Source organism: Rhinoraja longicauda, chromosome 2 (genome assembly GCF_053455715.1).
Source record: "Rhinoraja longicauda isolate Sanriku21f chromosome 2, sRhiLon1.1, whole genome shotgun sequence".
NCBI lineage: Eukaryota > Metazoa > Chordata > Chondrichthyes > Rajiformes > Arhynchobatidae > Rhinoraja > Rhinoraja longicauda.
The window spans coordinates 95,306,110-95,328,057 of NC_135954.1; the positions used below are offsets into that span (position 1 = coordinate 95,306,110).

General features: G+C 46.2%; 1 protein-coding gene across 2 annotated transcripts in view; it reads left to right on the plus strand.

Moving 5' to 3' along the window:
• Positions 1-21,948, plus strand: part of dpp6a (dipeptidyl-peptidase 6a) — a 918,316-nt gene that overhangs the window by 72,821 nt on the left and 823,547 nt on the right. The window contains exon 1 of one of the 2 annotated variants that reach the window (XM_078424708.1): positions 20,233-20,775. The exons of the other annotated variant lie outside the window; for it this stretch is intronic. Within the exon in view, the coding sequence (XP_078280834.1) occupies positions 20,722-20,775 (54 nt within the window). The 5' untranslated portion in view covers positions 20,233-20,721. Of the gene's footprint in view, positions 1-20,232; positions 20,776-21,948 lie in introns of those variants that run through there. 2 annotated transcript variants of the gene reach the window in all.

Consider the following 21,948-nt stretch of genomic DNA (forward strand, 5'->3'; position numbering starts at 1 on the left):
AGGTATGATCGACCCACTCGCAGGCCCTTCATCGCCCTGCGTGGCCTGGCCGCAGCACTTTCCATCGCCCGGTGGGGGCTCAGGACTTTCATCGGCCTGCTCGGCTCGGCTCGGCCCTGGGACTTTCCATCGCCCAGTGGGGGCTCAGGGCTTTTATCGGCCTGCTCGGCTCGGCCCTGGGACTTTCCATCGCCCGGTGGGGGCTTCAAAAAGTTGGGAGCCTCGATCACCTCGTGGCACCACGGGAGAAGAATGAGGAGGAGATAAGACTTTTCTTTGCCTTCCATCACAGTGAGGGTATGCCTAGAGCAATCACTGTGATGGCTGTTTGTGTAAAAATTGTATCTGTGTGTCCTGTGCTTTTTGTTGTCTACTGCCGGACCCTGACGTGAGAGGACGCTGGCGTTGTTTATTCGCCGCTTTTCCGTTAGGATAGTTTGTCTGTTTGTTTTTATGTTGATTGTTTTTGTAAAGCGCTTTGAGCACCCGATAAGGCGTTATATAAAATAAATGCTTATTATTATTATTATTATTAAAGCATCTTCACCAAAATTGAACACAATATTCCATTTGGAAGTTATATTGTTTTACTCTCAGAATTATGGAACCACAGAATTGGATAGCACAGAAATGGTCCACATTGTCCCTGTTGACAGTGAAGCCTTTCTACACTAATCCCATTTGCCTGCACCAGGCCTAAATCCCTCTCCTCCTGGGAGCCACGAGAGACTGTGAGTGCTGGTATCTTGCACAAAACTGCTGGAGGAACTCAGCAGATCATGCAGCATCTATGGCAGGAAATGGACAGATAATGTTTCAGGTCACGACACTTCTTCATAAGTTATGGGAGCAGAATTAGGCCTTTCGGCCCATTAAGCCTACTCTGCCATTCAATCATGGCTGATCCATCTTTCCCTCTCAACTCCATTCTCCTGCCCTTTCCCCATAACCCCTGACACCCGTGCTAATCAACAACCTGTCAAACTCCGCCTTAAAATGATGCATTGGCTTGGCTTCCACAGCCATCTGTGGCAATGAATTCCACAGCTTCACCACCCTCTCCTCGGTTCTCCTCGTGTCCTTTCTAAAGGTACATCCATTCTGAGGCAATGGCCTCTGGTCCTAGACTCTCCCACTAGTGGAAACATCCTCCCCACATCCACTCTATCCGGGCCTTTCACTATTAGGTAAGTTCTTCACTCCAGATTCTTCACTGAAGCGTTCCAGATTCTGAGACTGAAAGCTGGAACTTTGGAGATAGTTTCAGAAGAAGGATACAGACAACGAGGAATTTCTTTAAGATCCAGACAGTGAGTAATTTCTTCTCTCAAGGGACTTGAAGCTGTTGCTATAGGTCAACCTAGAGGGCTACGAAAGCTGAGTAAAGGAATTGAAAGCTGGGAATTGAAATTGAACTGCAGGAGGATCAAGGGTTAGGGGAACGGGCAGCAAAGTCTTGAGATTTTTCATTATAAAATTGTCTCAAGGCATCCAAACTCAAGTGAATAGGTTCAGCTCCAGGGTCTTTATGGGTGGCTACCACTATTTCTCACTTTGTTCATATAGAAACAAAGAACTGGGCGACAAGGTGGTGCAGTGGTTGAGTTGCTGCCTTACTGCGCCAGAGACCCGGTTCGATCCCAACTAAGGGTGCTGTCTATACGGAGTTTGTACGCTCTCCCTGTCATCTCCGAGATCTTCGGTTTCAATAGACAATAGGTGCAGAAGGAGGCCATTCGGCCCTTCAAGCCAGCACCACCATTCAATGTATTCATGGCTGATCATTCACAATCAGTACCCTGTTCCTGCCTTCTCCTCATACGCCCTGACTCCACTATCTTTAAGAGCTCTATCCAGCTCTCTCTTGAAAGCATCCAGAGAATCAGCCTCCACTGCCTTCTGAGGCAGAGAATTCCACAGATTTGCAACTCTCTGACTGAAAATGTTTTTGCTCATCTCCGTTCTAAATGGCCGACCCCTTATTCTTAAACTGTGGCCCCTGGTTCTGGACTCCCCCAAAATTGGGAACATGTTTCCTGCCTCTAACGTGTCCAATCCCTTAATAATCTTATATATTTCAATAAGATCCCCTCACATCCTTCTAAATTCCAGTGTATACAAGCCCAATCGCTCCAGTCTTTCAACATATGACAGTCCCGCTATTCTGGGAATTAACCTAGTAAACCTACGCTGCACTCCTTCAATAGCAAGAATATCCTTCCTCAAATTTGGAGACCAAAACTGCACACAGTACTCCAGGTGCAGTCTCACTAGGGCCCTGTACAACTGCAGAAGGACCTCTTTGCTCCGAAACTCAACACCTCTTGTTATGAAGGCCAACATTCCATTGGCTTTCTTCACTGCCTGCTGTACCTGCATGCTTCCTTTCAGTGACTGATGCACTAGGACACCCAGATCTCGTTGTGCGTCCCCTTTTCCTAACTTGACACCATTCAGATAATAATCTGCCTTCCTATTCTTACCACCAAAGTGGATAACCTCACATGTATCCATATTAAACTGCATCTGCCCACTCACACGACCTGTCCAAGTCGCCCTGCAACCTCATAGTATCTTTCTCACAGTTCACACTGCCAACCAGCTTTGTGTCATCTGCAAATTTGCTAATGTTACTTTTAATCCCTTCATCCAAGTCATTAATGTATATTGTAAATAGCTGCGGTCCCAGCACCGAGCCTTGCGTTACCCCACTAGTCACTGCCTGCCATTCTGAAAGGGACCCATTGATCCCCATTCTTTGCTTTCTGTCTGCCAACCAATTTTCTATCCACGTCAGTACCCTACCCCAATACCATGTGCTCTAATTTTGCCCACTAATCTCCTATGTGGAACCTTTCCACATTAGGCAGGAAATGGTTTTGGGTAGACTGATGGGACTGAAGGCTGATAAATCCCCAGGGCCTGATGGTCTGCATCCTAGAGTACTTAAGGAGGTGGCTCTAGAAATAGTGGAAGCATTGGAGATCATTTTTCAATGTTCTATAGATTCAGGATCAGTTCCTGTGGATTGGAGGATAGCAAATGTTATCCCACTTTTTAAGAAAGGAGGGAGAGAGAAAACGGGTAATTATAGACCAGTTAGTCTGACATCAGTGGTGGGGAAGATGCTGGAGTCAATTATAAAAGACGAAATTGCTGAGCATTTGGATAGCAGTAACGGGATCATTCCGAGTCAGCATGGATTTACGAAGGGGAAATCATGCTTGACAAATCTACTGGAATTTTTTGAGGATGTAACTAGGAAAATTGACAAGGGAGAGTCAGTGGATGTGGTGTACCTCGACTTTCAGAAAGCCTTCGACAAGGTCCCACATAGGAGATTAGTGGGCAAAATTAGGGCACATGGTATTGGGGGTAGGGTACTGACATGGATAGAAAATTGGTTGACAGACAGAAAGCAAAGAGTGGGGATAAATGGGTCCCTTTCGGAATGGCAGGCAGTGACCAGTGGGGTACCGCAAGGTTCGGTGCTGGGACCCCAGCTATTTACGATATACATTAATGACTTAGACGAAGGGATTAAAAGTACCATTAGCAAATTTGCAGATGATACTAAGTTGGGGGGTAGTGTGAATTGTGAGGAAGATGCAATAAGGCTGCAGGGTGACTTGGACAGGTTGTGTGAGTGGGCGGATACATGGCAGATGCAGTTTAATGTAGATAAGTGTGAGGTTATTCACTTTGGAAGTAGGAATAGAAAGGCAGATTATTATCTGAATGGTGTCAAGTTAGGAGGAGGGGGAGTTCAACGAGATCTGGGTGTCCTAGTGCATCAGTCAATGAAGGGAAGCATGCAGGTACAGCAGGCAGTGAAGAAAGCCAATGGAATGTTGGCCTTCGTAACAAGAGGAGTTGAGTATAGGAGCAAAGAGGTCCTTCTACAGTTGTACCGGGCCCTGGTGAGACCGCACCTGGAGTACTGTGTGCAGTTTTGGTCTCCAAATTTGAGGAAGGATATTCTTGCTATGGAGGGCGTGCAGCGTAGGTTCACTAGGTTAATTCCCGGAATGTCGGGATTGTCGTATGTTGAAAGGCTGGAGCGATTGGGCTTGTATACACTGGAATTTAGAAGGATGAGGGGCGATCTTATTGAAACATATAAGATAATCAGGGGATTGGACACATTAGAGGCAGATAACATGTTCCCAATGTTGGGGGAGTCCAGAACAAGGGGCCACAGTTTAAGAATAAGGGGTAGGCCATTTAGAACGGAGATGAGGATGAACTTTTTCAGTCAGAGAGTGGTGAAGGTGTGGAATTCTCTGCCTCAGAAGGCAGTGGAGGCCAGTTCGTTGGATGCTTTCAAGAGAGAGCTGGATAGAGCTCTTAAGGATAGCGGAGTGAGGGGGTATGGGGAGAAGGCAGGAATGGGGTACTGATTGAGAGTGATCAGCCATGATCGCATTGAATGGCGGTGCTGGCTCGAAGGGCTGAATGGCCTACTCCTGCACCTATTGTCTATTGTCTATTGTCTATTGTCTATTGTCAAAGGCTTTCTGAAAGTCAAGGTAGTCTATGGTTTCCTCCCAAACTCCGAAGACGTGAAGGTTTGTAGATTAATTGGCATGGGTTTGTCTACTTGTTATTAGTGTAAATTGTCCCTAGTGTGTGTAGGCGGAGATCGGTGCGGACTCAGTGGGCCGAAGGGCCTGTTCCGTGCTGTATCTCTAAACTAAACTAAAAAAACTAACTGCAGATGCTGGCTAATACACAAAAGGACACAAAGTGTTGGAGTAACTCAGGAGTTCTGGCAGCATCTGTGGAGAACATGGATAGATGACGTTTCGGGTCAGAACCATTCTTCCGAAGAAGGGTCTCAATCCGAAACGCCACGAATCCATGTTCACCACAGATGGTGGATAGATTCTCCAGTGGTGACCTATGTTCATATGGATTTCGTTGAAGGCAAATTGAGTCCATCCACTATGGATTTTAAAAGATGATGGACTTGGAGAGGATAGATATTGCGGTTTTTCTCCTCAGGGCAGGATAGACTGGAACGGGGGGACACAGGTTTAAGATGAGACAGAAGAAATTTCAAGGTGATCTGAAGGGTTAGTTTTACATTTGCAGGCCCATATCCATCTACCTTATCCTCCAATCTACCATATCCCCCAACCTCATCTACTGTATCCTCTGTTCTAGATGTCAACTTCTTTACATTGGCGAGACCAAGTGCAGGCTCGGCGATCGTTTTGCTGAACACCTCCGCTCAGTCTGTCTTAACCTACTTGATCTCCCGGTGGCTCAGCACTTCAACTCTCCATCCCATTCCCAATCTGTCCTTTCTGTCCTGGGCCTCCTCCATTGTCAGAATGAGGCCCAACGCAAATTGGAGGAACAGCACCTCATATTAACTTCACTAACTTCAGATAGCCCTTGCTATCTCTCTCTATCCCCACCCCCTTCACAGTTCTCCCACCAGTCTTACTGTCTCTGACAACATTCTATCTTTGTCCCGCCCCTTCACCTGACATCAATCTGAAGAAGGGTCTCGACTCGAAACATCACCCATTCCTTCTCTCCAGAGATGCTGCCTGACCCGCTGAGTTAATCCGGCATTTAGTGTCTACCCATCTCCATCTACTCTGGGACCCATGGTGGAGTACAGATGCTAGAATCTTGAGCGATTATAAAACCTGCTGGAGGAACTTGGCAGATCGGGCAGAGTTTGTAGAGGGAATAGACAGCTGATATTTTGGGTCGGGACCCCTCCTCTGAATGAAGTCTGACTTCTTCTGAATGAGCCTGTGTTCGCTTGAGTTTAGAAGGATGAGGGGGGACCTCATTGAAACTTACCTAAAAGTGGAAGGCATGGATAGAGTGGATGTGGGGAGGATGTTTTCACTAGTGGGAGAGTCTAGGACCATAGGCCACAGCCGCAGAATAAATGGACGCACCTTTAGAAAGGACATGAGGAGAAATTTCTTTAGTCAGAGGGTGGTGAAGCTGTGGAATTCATTGCCACAGACGGCTATGGAAGCCAAGTCATTAATGCATCATTTTAAGGCGGAGTTTGACAGGTTGTTGATTAGCACGGGTGTCAGGGGTTATGGGGAAATGGCAGGAGAATAGGGTTGAGAGGGAAAGATGGATCAGCCATGATTGAATGGCAGAGTAGGCTTGACGGGCCGAAAGGCCTAATTCTGCTCCCATAACTTATGAAGAAGTGTCGTGACCTGAAACATTATCTGTCCATTTCCCGCCATAGATGCTGCCTGATCTGCTGAGTTCCTCCAGCAGTTTTGCGCAAGATACCAGCACTCACAGTCTTGTGGCTCCCAGGAGGTGAGGGATATAGGCCTAGTGCAGGCAAATGGGATTAGTGTAGATAAGCTTCACTGTCACCAGGGACAATGTGGACCGTAGGGCTTGTTTCTATTGCTATCCAATTCTGTGGTTCCATAATTCTGAGAGTAAAACAGTATAACTTCCAAATGGAATATTGTGTTCAATTTTGGTTACGCTGCTATGGAAAGATATGCTGGGAAAGATACCACCAGGCTGAAAAGAGTTCAAAGAAGATTTACAAGGTGGACCTGAGGGCCTGGGTCGTAGAGAGATGTTGGGCATGCAAGGAGTTTATTTCATGGAGCTTTGGAGAAAATTTGTAATTGAGGCAGTGCAGCGTAGGTTCACGAGATTGATCCCTGGGATGGCGGGACTGTCATATGAGGAAAGATTGAAAAGACTAGGCTTGTATTCACTGGAGTTTAGAAGGATGAGAGGGGATCTTATAGAAACATATAAAATTATAAAAGGACTAGACAAGCTAGATGCAGGAAAAATGTTCCCAATATTGGGCGAGTCGAGAACCAGGGGCCAGAGTCTTAGAATAAAGTGGAGGCCATTTAAAACTGAGGTAAGAAGGAACTTTTTCACCCAGAGAGTTGTGAATTTGTGGAATTCTCTGCCACAGAGGGCAGTGGAAGCGAAATCAATGGATGGATTTAAGAGAGAGTTAGATAGAGCTCTAGGGGCTAGTGGAATCAAGGGATATGGGGAGAAGGCAGGCATGGGTTATTGATTGTGGACGATCAGCCATGATCATAATGAATGGCGGTGCTGGCTCAGAGGGCCGAATGGCCTCCTCCTGCACCTATTTTCTATATCTTTATCTAAAAAGGGGTGATCATATGGAGGTGTATAAAATCATAAATTCAATAGTCTTTTTCCTTGAGACCGCGTAAGAGATTTAGAAGTTTGGTCGGATACATGAATAGGAAAGGTTTAGAGGAATATGGGGCAAATGGGACTAGGTTAGATGGGGCATCTTGGTCGACATGAACAAGTTGGGCAAAAAGGCCAGTTTCCATGCTGCATGGCTGACTATAGTGAAATCTAGAAGGTGTGGAGTTTTATGAAAACTTAGAGGCTTTCTATTTATATAGATTATTAATGAGCCTTGCACAGATGTGAAAAATCATCACACCTAATGTAGCAAGGTGGTGCATCAGTAGAGCTGCTGCCGTACAGCGCCAGAGACCAGAGTTCGATCCTGACTACGGGTGCTGTCCGTACGGAGTATGTACGTACTCCCTTTGACTGCGTGGGTTTTCTCCACACTCGAGTCGTACAGGTTTGTAGGTTAATTGGCTTCAATAAATTGTAAATGATCCTCAGTGTGTAGGATAGTGCCTGTGCACGAGGTGGTTGCTGGTCCATGCAGACTCGGTGGGCCAAAGGGCCTGTTTCCACGCGGTATCACTAAAGTCTAAAATCTAAAACAAAAGGGAGAATGGTGTGTTGAGAACCACACATCAGGCAGGGTATGTATGCCTTGATATGTTTAAATGTGAAGGACTGATATGATCAGAAGTATTTAGGAGAACTGAGCAGTTAAAGTCAGGCATTATGAATGAAGTTTGGAAACATTTATATCCATTGGAGATTAGAGAAGCTTGGAACAGTCATCCACTACTGATGGAAGATCAATTGTTAATTTTAAATCTGAAGTGTATAGATTTTGGCTAATCAGAGGTGTTAAGGCAAGGGAGAACTCATGGAGATAAAGCATGATGTTGTTAAATACAGGCACTCCCCAACTAGCGTGTAGATCGCGTTCTGTGAACACGTACATGGGTCAGGTTTTACACAAGTCAGAATCATCATCCCCATCCCCTACCCGAAATAACTTGCTGAGTCTGTAGAAGGGACCCAACCCAAAACGTCACTTATCCATGTTCTTCAGAGATGCGGCCTAGCCCGCTGAGTTACTCCAGCACATTGGGTCCACCACTGAGAGTATTAACTGTCTCAGCAGCTTCCGGGGCACTTTCTGCAGCTTGCGGCCTTCTGGGTAGCCACTGCCGCCATTGCTGGCCTGTTTCCGATGTTAAGTTGAGTCATTGTACAGGGTTGTGGAAGTTACAAACTACCTTGATTGTATTAGGGCCTGAGTACAGATTTGTTTACATAAATGCGAGTTTCTGTAAATCACCTATGGCGTAAGTCAGAGAGTGTCTGATATGGAATGGGTTGAGGGATGAGATGGCACAGTCTTTTTCCTGTGCTATCTCAATCCTACACTGAGGCTTCAGGCTGGATTATTTACTGAATTTTCTGGAGTGAATCTTGAATTCAAAACCTACCGACTCCGAGGAGGCAGTGCAAACAATCATACCTTGAGCCAACAGGGCATTGGTTACAATCATATCTGAAAAACGGCCTCTGACAAAGGAAAGCTCCCTTGGTACTGCACTGAAAGGTCAGCCGTTGAATTGACTGAAGTTGGAACCACAGCAACTGAGTTTGCAACAAGAATAAAATTGGATTTTAACGGGTTGCTGGCATACAAACTGACTGTGCCCAGTTTTTTTTGTTGAGATATACAGCGTGGCAACAGGCCTTTCAGCCCACTGAGTCCGTGCTGACTAGCGATCACCTCGTATACTAGCATTATCCTACACACTAGGGACAACTTTACCAAAGCCAATTGACCTGCAGACCTGCACGTCTTTGGAGTGCGGGAGGAAACCGGAGCGCCCGGAGAAAACCCATACGGTCACAGGGAGAACGTACAAACTCCGTACAGACAGCACCCAAAATCAGGATCAAACCCACATCTCAGGCGCTGTGACAGCAACTTAACCGCTGCATCATTGTGCCACGCTATACTCAAAGGGTACGTCACAGCAAATCGTGAGTAGGGAGTACCCAACCCAAGATGGAAGTGACAGTAACTACATTCCCACTTGCAATTTTATATCTCGCTGATTATTTGGGTGCTGATTTTCTGGTTGCTTTGACGTTTAGTATCATTCGGACCACACTGGAGATGCAGCTTAATAAGGTTGCCTTACAGGTTCAGCATAATATCAATTCATGTAGTTATACGACCAAGTATTGTAGAAATAAGCAACTGCAGATGCTGGTTTACAATGTAAGATGCACAGTGTTGGAGTAACTCAGCAGGTCAGGTAGCATCAATGAAGAACGTGGGTCGGTGACGTTTTGGGTCAGGACCCTTCATCAAACTGATTGTGGGTGGCGGGGGGGGGGAAGAAAGATGGAAGAGAGCTTTCTTTCATCCCTCTATAACAAGTCTGAAGAAGGATCCCAGTCTGAAACAGCACCATTGTAAATTGAAAAGTACCATTGAACTTCCCCATGTTCTCCAGAGATGCTGCTTGTCCTGCTGAGTTACTCCAGCATTTTGTGTCTTGACCAAGTGTTGTGCTTGCTTTGTTTATTATCACACCATATTAGTTAGACCAGCTAAATTCTTGGTTAACATTGTCCCAGACAAATTCTCAAGGAGGGTCTCAACCTGAAATATTGCCTGTCCATTCCCTCCCAGATGCTGCCTAGCCTGTTGAGTTCCTCCAACACTTTATTTATATGTATATATATGTGTGTGTGTGTGTGTGTGTGTGTGTGTGTGTGTGTGTGTTAAATAATTTTTTTCTGAGTGGCGGAGGGAACAGTGGGCGATTCTCGATGATGGAACATCTGAGAGCAGAATGTTTCAAACAGTCCTCCAGGCTGCCTTTTGAGTGAGACTTTCAAAGATGTATGACTTCAAGTCTTCCACAGCGTTCCCTCTACGTTCTGCTGCAGGATAATGGTGGGCAACATTTACTTAGGGCTGACAGTTATTTCTTTGAATGAAGATTACCTCAGAGCGGTGGATTAGTAAAACATTCCCTCGTGATTAACTATAGCTTTTCTCTAAACATGAAAGCAGTCTTGATATCTGTGCAAAGAGCAGCCACTAGACTGAGAGATTAATAGATTAATCAAGGGAGATTTCTGAGTTCCATCTACACTTCACGTTGCCTCGGCAAGGCCGCCAACATAATCAAGGTCCAGTCTCACCCCAGTCACTCCCTCTTCTCCCTCTCCCATCGGGCAAGAGGTACAGAAGTGTGAAAAGGCACACCTCCAGATTCAGGGACAGTTTCTTCCCAGCTGTTATCAGGCAACTGAACCATCCTATCACCAACTAGAGAGCTGTCCTGACCTCCAATCTACCCCATTGGAGATCCTCAGACTATCTTGAATTGGACTTTACTGGACTTACTTTGCACATGGCCTTGACATCCACCATCCTGAAATGTTTTGAGAGGCTAGTTATGGAACGCTTTGAATCCAGTCTACCAAGCAGCATTGAACTACTGCAGTCCGCCTACCGCCACCTCAGGTCCATGAATGGTGCCACCTCCTTGGCCTTACTCTCATCCCTGGACACCTAGACAAGAGAGACAACCTTATCAGACTCCTTTTCATAGACGATAGCTCTGCTTTTAACACCAGCATTCCATCTAAGCTCATTAACAAACTTGCAGAACTTTTCAAACTTCTGTACCTCTTTCGTGTTGGGAGAGAGAAGGCGGAGTGACCAGGGTGAGACTGGTCCTCGATTATGTCGGTGGCCTTGCTGAGGCAGCGTGAAGTGTAGATGGAGTCGATGGAAGGGAGGTAGGATATCTCCACAACTCTCTGCAATTTCTTACGGTCTTGGACGGAGCTGTAAAATAAAATTGGTTGTTCATGAGTACAGATCATTGAAAGTCACAAAACAAAGATAAAAGGTAAATGAAGGGGCTAAAGGTATCAAAGGAGCCTGAATTCATTGTAGGAGAAAGTTATGCGTCAATTGCAGCATCTTGGTGAATCTTCATCGGCAATACTGCAGGTAATTTTGCAAGCCCTTGAAGAATGCATTGACCTTGGAAAGGTACGTCAAAAAAGTCATCGAGATAACCGTAGAGGGGTTAAAATATCTCAGCACCTTGCATAAATGTGCCTTGTCATTCCTTTATGCTAATGATCTTTAAAATTATGAAAGGATTGACAGGATTAGTGCAGGGGAAAAAATCTCCTGTTTGATGAGCCTTAAATGAAGAGGCAGGATTAGTATAGGATGAGGGGGGGGGCCTCATCGAAACTTACCGAATAGTGAAAGGCCCGGATAGAGTGGATGTGGAGAGGATGTTTCCACTAGTGGGAGAGTCTAGCACCAGAGGACACAGCCTCAAAATAAAAAGACGTATCTTTCGAAAGGAGATGAGGAGGAATTTCTTTAGTCAGAGGGTGGTGAATCTGTGGAATTCATTGCCACAGAAGGCTGTGGAGATCAAGTCAAATTATTTCATAATTTTTAAGGTGGAGATTGACAGATTCTTGATTAGTAAGGGTGTCAGGAGTTATAGGAGAGAAGGCAGGAGAATGGGGTTGAGAGGGAAAGATAGATCAGCCGTGATTGAATGGCGGAGTAGACTTGATTAGATCACTCGAGTAGATGACCCGAATGGCCTAATTCTGCTCCTATAATTTATTAACTTATGAAGCGTGTTTAAGAATGAAGTCAGGAAGCAGTTTTTGGTTCTCTCACAGATCCCGAAATCCCTTTTCCCAAAAGACCATGGAGACAGAGCTGTTTGAAGTTGTCAGAAGTGAGTTCAATAGATTTTTCTTGGGTTAGGTGTCATGGGATACAGATCAAGGGCTGGTAGGTGGAATTGAAATGATGAAACATGTCTGGAGTGGAAAGATTCCCGTGCTTTTAACCAGTGAAGGTGAGATGGGTAGAAATGCTTCACTCAACAAGGGTGTGAAAATTCATGGCTGTTCATTCATTGATTCTGAATGGCAACATTCAAAGTATCAAAGCAAAATTTGCATTGTATCAGCAAAGCGTACCATTTGCAAAGCACCGCGCAGCATAGTGACAGAGGCTGCTTTCGCTGCAGTTCCTAAACCTTCAGCCTCTACCACTAAGTAGGACAAAGACTGCATGGGGAAAAGTCAGCACCTGCATACTGTGTGGAAGCAGGCCTTTCGGCCCACTAAGTCCATGTCAGCCATTGATCACCCATTCACTGATGAAGGCTTTATTTTCTCTCTCAGGCAGTTTGGAATTCTCTTCCTGGGGAGTATTGAAAACAATTTTGCTCCTAGTATGGATGAGAAAGTGGGATAACATAGAAGGAGTGTGGATGGGTGAACGATGGTCGCGTGGGCAGAAGGGCCTGCTTCCATGCTGTATCTTTCAATCAATCAATCACTCAACATACCCTCACTTTATAAATCATTGCAATGTCTCATAATTATTTTAGACAATCTATCTTATTAGAATTTTGCCTCTTATTGTGAAACTGTCAACAATTCTTCTGTCATCTATGCCACGTGAAAACATTTAGAATGGAAGGACTTAGAACTATTCATGTTTTGTTGAATGTATTCTGTGCTGCCACAACTTCCGTATGTTGAGTTGTGGCAGCACGGAAGGTAGTTGTTGAATGCCAAGAGGCCCACACTAGGAGCAGGAATGAGCAGCTCAAGGAGGACCTGAAGGCAGCCAAATCTCAACTCTTTGAGGTGTACGACAAACTGAAGGAGCAGGAGGTTGCGAGAATGATAGAGGGAGTAGAGGCTGCCAACGATGGCAAGCAGTATAGCGAGGCATGGAGGGTCGTGAACGAGATCAGTAGCAGGAGGAAGGCCAAGTCAACGGGAACTCTCCAGAGGAACTCTCCAGAGGACCGAATCAACACGTGGTTCGCCCACTTCAAGAACCTACTTGCATCACCTCCAACTGTCACTGAGGAAGATGAGGAGATTGAGACTGTCCTCATGGATGTACAGATTCACAACGGCCCCTTTACCTTGGAGGAGCTGCGAAAAGTGAAGACCTCGCTGAAGCAAGGGAAGTGACCAGACCCTGATAACATCCCTCCAGAGGTGTCGAAAAACTATGAGCTCGACGACATCATGCTCAAGTTCTGCAACATGGCGCTAATAACGAATGACAAGCCAACACAATGGTCACAATCCAACATCATCCCCGTCCCCAAATCTGGGAGCCGGAACAAGACCGACAACTATCGTGGCATCAGTCTGACATGTGTCTTGGCCAAGGTCGACAACCGCTTGATTCTCAACTGGATTTGGGCTGCTATCAACCCGAAGCTACGTTACAATCAGAAGAGGAACACGGTCACACAGATCTTTGTCATCCGAAGAATCATTGAGGTGAAGAATAACAACCTGCCGGCCATCCTAACCTTCATTGACTTCAAGAAGGCACGACTCGATTCATCGATGCAAAGTGATGAGGATTTAGAAGGCTTATGGTATCCCTCCTCGTTTCCTGAGCCATTGAGGACATGCACTTGGGCCCCATGGCCAAGGTTGTCACCCCGGATGGCGAGAGCAAAGTGTTTGAAATCCTCGCGGGGGTCTTGCAGGAAGACACATTGGCACCCTTTCTCTTTGTCATTGTCCTTGATTATGCAATGAGGCAGGCGCTCAAGGAACACGAGGACCTCAGCTTCACAATCACCCAAAGGCGTTCGAGAAGAATCAGGTCAGTCAACTTGTCAGACCTCGACTTCGCTGATGACATCGTCCTGCTGTCAGACCAAATTGGGGAGGCACAGGAACTGCTTGGCAGGGTCGAGACGGAGTGCGAGAAAGTGGGCCTCCACCCCAATGCCAAGAAGACGGAGCACATGGCTTTCAACGATGGTGCCCATGAGCCTCTTAAGACCAGTGGCAGAGCATCTCTCAAGGAAGTGGAGGACTTCAAGTACCTGGGAGCGAGGATGCAGAGCTCGGACAATGACATCAAGGTCCGGATAGCGTTCGCATGGAAAGCCCTCAATAACATGGGGACAATCTGGACGTCTCAGATGTCTAGGGGTCTCAAACTGAGATTCTTCCATGCAACTGCAGAGACAATATTATTGTACAGGTGTGAGGCATGGACTCTCCCTCGAGCACTGTCCAAGTCTCTCGATGGTATCTGCACCCAAATGCTCAGAAAAGTTCAAAATGTCAGTTGGAGGGATAGCATCACCAATGCCCAGCTCTATGGGGAGATTCCACCTCTGACCGAGAAGATCAGGTCGAGAAGAATAGAAGCATAGAAACATAGAAAGTAGATGCAGGAGTAGGCCATTTGGCCCTTCGAGCCTGCACCGCCATTCAATATGATCATGGCTGATCATCCAACTCAGTATCCCGTACCTGCCTTCTCTCCATACCCCCTGATCCCTTTAGCCACAAGGGCCACATCTAACTCCCTCTTAAATATAGCCAATGAACTGGCCTCAACTACCTTCTGTGGCAGAGAATTCCATAGATTCACCACTCTCTGTGTGAAAACAAACTTTCTCATCTCGGTCCTAAAAGACTTCCCCCTTATCCTTAAACTGTGACCCCTTTGTTCTGGACTTCCCCAACATCGGGAACAATCTTCCTGCATCTAGCCCGTCCAACCCCTTAAGAATTTTGTAAGTTTCTATAAGATCCCCCCTCAATCTTCTCAATTCCAGCGAGTACAAGCCGAGTCTATCCATTGGTCATTGCCACCGCCATCCAGAAATACCAGCAAACGAGGTTGTGCTGTGGGAACCCACCAATAGAAGACAGAAAACTGGGACGACCAAACAAGACGAAGCTGAAGACGTTGATGGAAGACGCATATGTAGAGACAAAAGAGGAGCCTGCCAGCTGTTTGGAGGAGAGAGATGTGTGGTGCGTCCGTCACTGTGCCCGTCAGAAACCAGCACCACTGCATCGCTAATGTTTTCAACGATTTTAATTAAAAATTAACTTTAAAAAAAAATAAAAATTAAATGAATGTATTGTGGGCCATTCGGTCCTTCGAGCCAGCACTGCCATTCAATGTGATCATGACTGATCATTCACAATCGGTACCCTGTTCCTGCCTTCTCCCCATACCCCCTGACTCCGCTGTCATTAAGAGCTCTATCTAACTCTCTTGAAAACATCCAGAGAATTGACCTCTACTGCCTTCTGAGGCAGAGAATTCCACAGATGTACAACTCTCTGACTGAAAAAGGTTTTTCCTCATCTCCATAAGCCTACCCCTTATTCTTAAACTGTGGCCCCTGGTTCTGGACCCCCCCCCCCAACATTGGGAACATGTTTCCTGCCTCTAATGTGTGCAATCCCTTAATAATCTTATATGTTTCAATAAGATCCCCTCTCATCCTTCTAAATTCCAGCATATACAAGCCTAACTATGCTATGTGGTTGGCTAGAAGTTATAGTCATGGAGTGTGGAAATAGGCCCTTCTGCCCAACTTGCCCATGCTGTCCAATGTGCCCTATCTTTACTAGTCCCACCTGCCTGTGTTTGGCCCATATCCCTCTAAACCTGTCCTATCCATGTACCTGAGAAACACAAAATGTTGGAGTAACTATGGTCAGGCATTATCTCTGGCGAAAAGGAATAGGTGACGTTTCAAGTCGAGATCCTTCTTCAGACTGTCCATGTACCTGTCCAAATGCTATATAAATGTCGTGATAGTGCCTGCAGTTATTTTGTTTAGTTTACTATTACCAGGTGTACCAGGGTGAGGAGAAAAGCTTTTGTTTATGTGCTATCCTGTCAAACAAGAGTATTCATGATTACAATGTGCTCAAATATAGTACATTTAGTGCAAGATGAAGTCCGATTAAAGATAGTTAAAAGGTCTCCAATGAGGTAGATGGGTCAGGACTGCACTCTAGCTTTAGACTTTAATGATACAGCGTGGAAACAGGCCCTTCGGCCCACTGAGTCCATGATCACCCCGTACACTCGTTCTATCCTGCACACCAGGGACATTTTACAGAAGCTGATTAACCAACAAACCTGCACATTTTTGGGGAGGAGAGGGAGTGACTCATTCTTGATTTTGTTGGTGTCCTTGCTGAGGCACATGGGGAGTGTAGATGGAAGGGAGGTTGGTTTGTGTGTGTGATGGGTGTATTGTGGAGTAACAGTAGCCAGCAGCTACTCCCCCCTGTCCCTCCACCACCCTCCCCTCCCACCCCCCAACCACCACTCCCCTTGGCTATTTCAAAACAGGGCACAAGTTTTGCATCTTCTCCCTAGCTAGAGTCCACTCATCAGATTGGCACAGGAGGAGAGTTGCTGTTTATGGCACCAGAGATTCTGACCATGGCTGCTGTCTGTACGGAGTTTGTATGTTCTCCCTGTGACCGCGTGGGTTCCTCCAGGTGCTCTGGTTTCCTCCCACATTCAAGAGGTACAGAAATGTGAAAACGCACACCTCCAGATTAGTTTGGTTTCTTCCCAGCTGTTATCAGGCATCTGAGCCATCGGACCAACAACTAAAAAGCAGTCCTGAGCCATTATCTCACCTCATTGGTAACCCTTGGGCTTTATTGGATTGGATCTTGCACTAAAGGTTATTCATGTTATTCCCTTTATCCCGTATCTGTGCACTGGATTGCTCGATTGTAATCATGTCCGCTGACTGGTTAGCACGCAACAAAAGCGTTTCACTGTACCTCGGTACACGTGTCAATGAACTAAACGCAACAATGTTGGAAACGGTAACCTCACGCTGGACGGAGGCGTAAAAGCAGACATGCCCATCACCCGAGAGACCTGCAATCGCCTACAGGCGGCGCCCTGGATACATTGAGACCGAGAATCCGCATCTGGGGAGTGGGGTTTGGGTGAATAGCCTCTCTTGGAATAGCAATTAAAATCAGATAAAATAAACACAAGTGACCCGGGATCAAACGATCAAGAAAATGAGTTCACCTTAATGAGGCAGGAGATTTTTTTTTTGCTTTGATCTTCGGATTATGGAATCAATAACAGCATTCTTTAAAGAAATCTTTATTTTGGGGATTAGGCGTGGCGTGATATCCTTGTATAATTTGCAGATGTTCAAGTGTGTTCCGGGCCCAAATCCGGGGTTACAACGTAAATACCTGACTGTACACAGAAATGCGTATCAGCGCGCCTTCACACAACACCACTGGGATGTAACTTGGTCCATTTGTCTGGTAGCGTGATAGTAGTCTGTATTATGAGGGTGATTTATCACGGAGCAGCATAATGAATGCATCGGCCTGCAGTCTGCAGATACAACCAATACAAACGAGTAGCATTAATGAATAATACACAAGGAAGTGGATGCCGCCTTTGAAAGTTTAATCTACCAAGCTCAGGAAAGTGTAGGGAGGCGCAGTGGGAAATAAATTACTTTCATTTATTTAGCATATTTCACTGGCCGGGACACACGCACATGTACACTCGCAGAAACACACACACACACGCAGAAACACCCCCCCCCACACACGCAGAAACACACACACACACACACACACACACACCCACGCAGAAACACACACACGCAGAAACACACATGCAGAAACACACACACACACACACACGCAGAAACACACACACACACGCAGAAACACACCCCCACACACGCAGACACACACACACACACACACCCACGCAGAAACACACACACGCAGAAACACACCCCCACACACGCAGAAACACACACACACGCAGAAACACACACACACACACACACACACACACACGCAGAAACACACATACTCACACAGAAACACACACACACACACGCAGAAACACACTCACACAGAAACACACTCACACAGAAACACACACAGGAAACACAAAGACACACAGACACAAACACACACACAGAAACCTCTACAAACAGAAACACAGAAACATACACACCGACAGACACAAAAACACAGCCACAGAAACGAACGCACACACACACACACACACACACACACACACACAGGCACAGAGACACAAACGTAGGCACACACGCACAGATAGAAACAAAAACACACAAGGCCAAATGGGCGCGCACAAACAGGCATAAACACTGACAGAAACACACTCACTCACTCTCACACACACGCATACAGCAACGCACACGTACTCTGTTAACATCTACCCGGGGCTGGGCACCTGATTTGACGAATAGCATCCCTGCCACCGTAGATAGACACAGAGTGCTGGCGTAACTCAGCGGGACAGGCAGCATCTCCTGCTGGAGAGAGGGAATGGGTGACGTTTCGGGTCGAGACCCTTTCTCCAGACTGACACTGCGGGGTTCCCCCGGTAGTGCGCCGAACGTCAGCTTAAATGTCAGTGTAAACTCAAGTGTCAGCGAGTGGGAATGGGACGAGCTGCACTTTTCGCTGTGCGGCCTCTGATGCTGTAATGTAAAGTCATCTCATTTCAAAACTTGCAATTGTGTGGAGCTCTATGTTAATAGGTTCAGGAATAAAAACAATCCATTCCAATTCCCGAACACGACAAGCAGCTAAGTGCACAACAGGCAAATGGATGCGTGTTGCCTGACTAGCAATGTGAATACTCCACTCGCCAAACGCACAGCACAGTGACACATTCAGTCATGTGCAGGGAATGGAAGGATATGGAACATGTGCAAGCACATCAGTCTGAAGAAGGGTCTCGACCCGAAACGTCACCCATTCCTTCTCTCCCGAGATGCTGCCTGACCTGCTGAGTTACTCCAGCATTTTGTGAATAAATACCTTCGATTTGTACCAGCATCTGCAGTTATTTTCTTATACTATGTGCAAGCAGATAACAGTTAGTCTTGGCATCATGTTCGGCACGGACATTGTGTCCTTGTGCTGTACTGCTGTTAGATGTTCTATCGTGTAACTCTGCCCATGTTAATGTTGATCGCAAAGTCGCGATAAATCAGCCAAATGCCAAATGTCATCAGCATAGTCTAATTGTTGCGGTTCATGCAATATATGGATAGCTTTTAGGGTAGAAGCATTGAATAAAAAGATCATTAAGCTTATTATCCCGGTGTTTTCGGCGGCGGCGGCGGCGGCTGCGGGCTTGTTAGTTTTACTCGGGCGGAAAAGCGAAAATGATTACCAGCGCCAATGTTTCATTCATTGGTTCCCTTTAATTCCAGGAACTCATCACGCCGCTGCGCCTTCGTGAATTCAAGCGCAATACAGTTACGGGGGGGGGGGGGGGGGGGGTGTTTCCAAGCATTTTTCTTTCCAGATCATTGAGAACTATTAATCTCCCCCCTCCTCTCCGGCTCGCTTTTTTTTCTCCTCGAAGGCGAGCTAATGTTAATATGAAATGCAAAGGCACACAAAACGCGAACACGGATACGTGGGTTGTATACCAATACCCCACCCTCCCCCCATCGGGACGGCAACGAAAGTTCAAAACGGGAGCATTTTGCCACCGTGGGACCTCCGTCTCCATCGTCCCACCGAATTGGTGGCATGTAGACGATCCTTTTTTGTTTGCAAAGCACGAGTCAGGTCAATGTGAAAACCAGCCTCGCCTCGTCCCAGTGCTTTCATCACTGAACCGGCATGAGCTTTATCTGGGCAAGCTGGGCTTATTGAATGGAGGGAGGGAGATACGAGAAGGAGGGGATCTCGAGCAAAACACAAAGTACCTGGAGGGTCCCCACCCGGAACGTGGTGTCCATTGCCCTCCACAGATGCTGCCTGGGCGCTCAGTTCCCCCAGCACATTGTGTTATGCTCGGCTTTTTTGTTTCCCCCCAAATGATGTCCAGGGTGTGTTGGGAGGGAGATTTGGGGGAGACGGCGGTACAAGGACGAGCTCCAAATCCCTCCAAAGGAGAGAGCGAGAGAGAGGGAGAGAGAGGGGGAGAGAGAGAGAGAGAAAGAAAGAGAGAGAAAGAGAGAGAGAGAAAGAGAGAGAGAGAACGAGAACGAGAGAGAACGAGAACGAGAGAGAACGAACCCGCAGACACTCCTGCGTTTCCTACATAGGGCCAAATTAGTGCAACCATAGAAACGTAACGTGTGTCTCATAGTAACTGGCAGCAGCGTGATTTATTTCCACTTCGGCTGGTCCAAGCCATCTCTCAATTTCCCCCAGCCACGGGGCTCCTGCTAAACACTTGTCAGTTACAGTAATTGACTGTACGCCGGCTCTTTAGAACATCTGGGGTGTGCGGAATTCAACAGGGACCAGCGAATTCAAACTGGAATGTCTCAATATTTCTGATTTTTTGTTGTTGTTTTCATTAAAAAAAAAGAGAGAATTAATTCAGAGGTTGTTGGTCTTCTCCACTAAGGATGCTCCCTCCACGTTAGATCAATCTTCCAGCTTCCCCCAGCGATGAGAGTCATCCACAGCTTTAGTGTGCAGTGCATTCGGACAAGCGATGGTATTGAGGCTGTGACAACAGCAGCAGCGGCGGCGGTGAATTCTCCGAAGCTGCCATGGGATATTTCTTAAAGCTCTGCCTGATTTGAACAACAAAAAAAAACCGGGAGAAAATAGGGGGTGGGGGAAAAAGCGACCTCACCAGCCATAACCAAAGCAAAACCAAAAAAAAAAAAAATCACAAATCAAATCAAGAACAGCAACAATACTGAAGTGAGTTAAAGAGGAATGATGAAGAAGCAATCAATGATTAAAACAGCTAAAATGCAAGGCAACGTTATGGTAAGTGGAAGGACATCGGCGTGCCCGCCCTCCCTCGACTCTTTGTCCCAGAGTAAGCATTAATGTGGGCTCAGCTCCCGTGTTACAAGTTGCTTTCGAGCCTGAACGAGGCCGACTCTCGCTCCCTGTAATTCGATTCCAAGAAGCCCAGGTATTTGGGATTGATCGCGTTATTAGCTGTAATCGTGGTTGGCAGAAACAATTCGTTCAGCTTGCCTTGCCTGTGTATCTATCTGCTGCCCCCCCCCCCCCCCCCCCACCATCCGACGCTCACCACTTCAATGGACAGCCATAGATTTTCTTTTGGGAAGTTGTAAAACTCCCTATCCATCACAGCGTCCACTCTGTGCAAATGTTTGTGTATGTGTTGTAGAAGTTTAATTTGTGAGCCATCTTTTTTAGCTTGACTTCAAATGAAGGCATCCTAGAGAAGGATTTAAAAAAAATAGCAGTCTTAAGTATTAAGGGCACATTTGGCACTGACCAAACCAAATGATATACCTGATACCTGCCATTGTACAACAGGCCAGTGGAAAGAGACCATTTCCACCCACTGTGTTGCGGCTCAAAGCTTAAGGAACAAATAACAGCAGCAGTAACAAAGTTGTCAAGGAGAAGGGGAATCCTATTCACTCAGTAGATTGACGGATGGACCACCCACCTCCTTTAACAGCAGACTGGATTTTGTTTTGTGTGTGGTTGTTGATTTCTCTGGGTGATTTTACACAGGCCGGCGTGAGGGTACACCTGTGTGTATGACACTGTCACTGGATCACTGAGGCAAATTTTCAAAAAGACTGATTGTGGGACTAGTGTAGATGGGGCATGTTGGTCGGCATGGGCAAGTTGGGCTGAAGGGCCTGTTTCCATGCCATATGGCTCGATAACTAGTTTAATAATATGGAAGTTTTGTATTTTAATCATTACTGACCTTGCTGCATTCATGATATTTATAACCGCCACTAATTTCCTTTATATCACAATAGCTAATTGATATCTTGGCAACTCCTTAGACCATGTTGAAAAAATTGGCCCTCCAGATTCTTTTTTTCACTTTTCCCACATTGAAGAATTTTGTGCAAGATTATGTGGTGTAAAATTGCACTGAGCATATTTAAATCCATGTTATGTTCTCGTGTGTAATAAATGTTAGTTCGTAGTAACATGTATTAA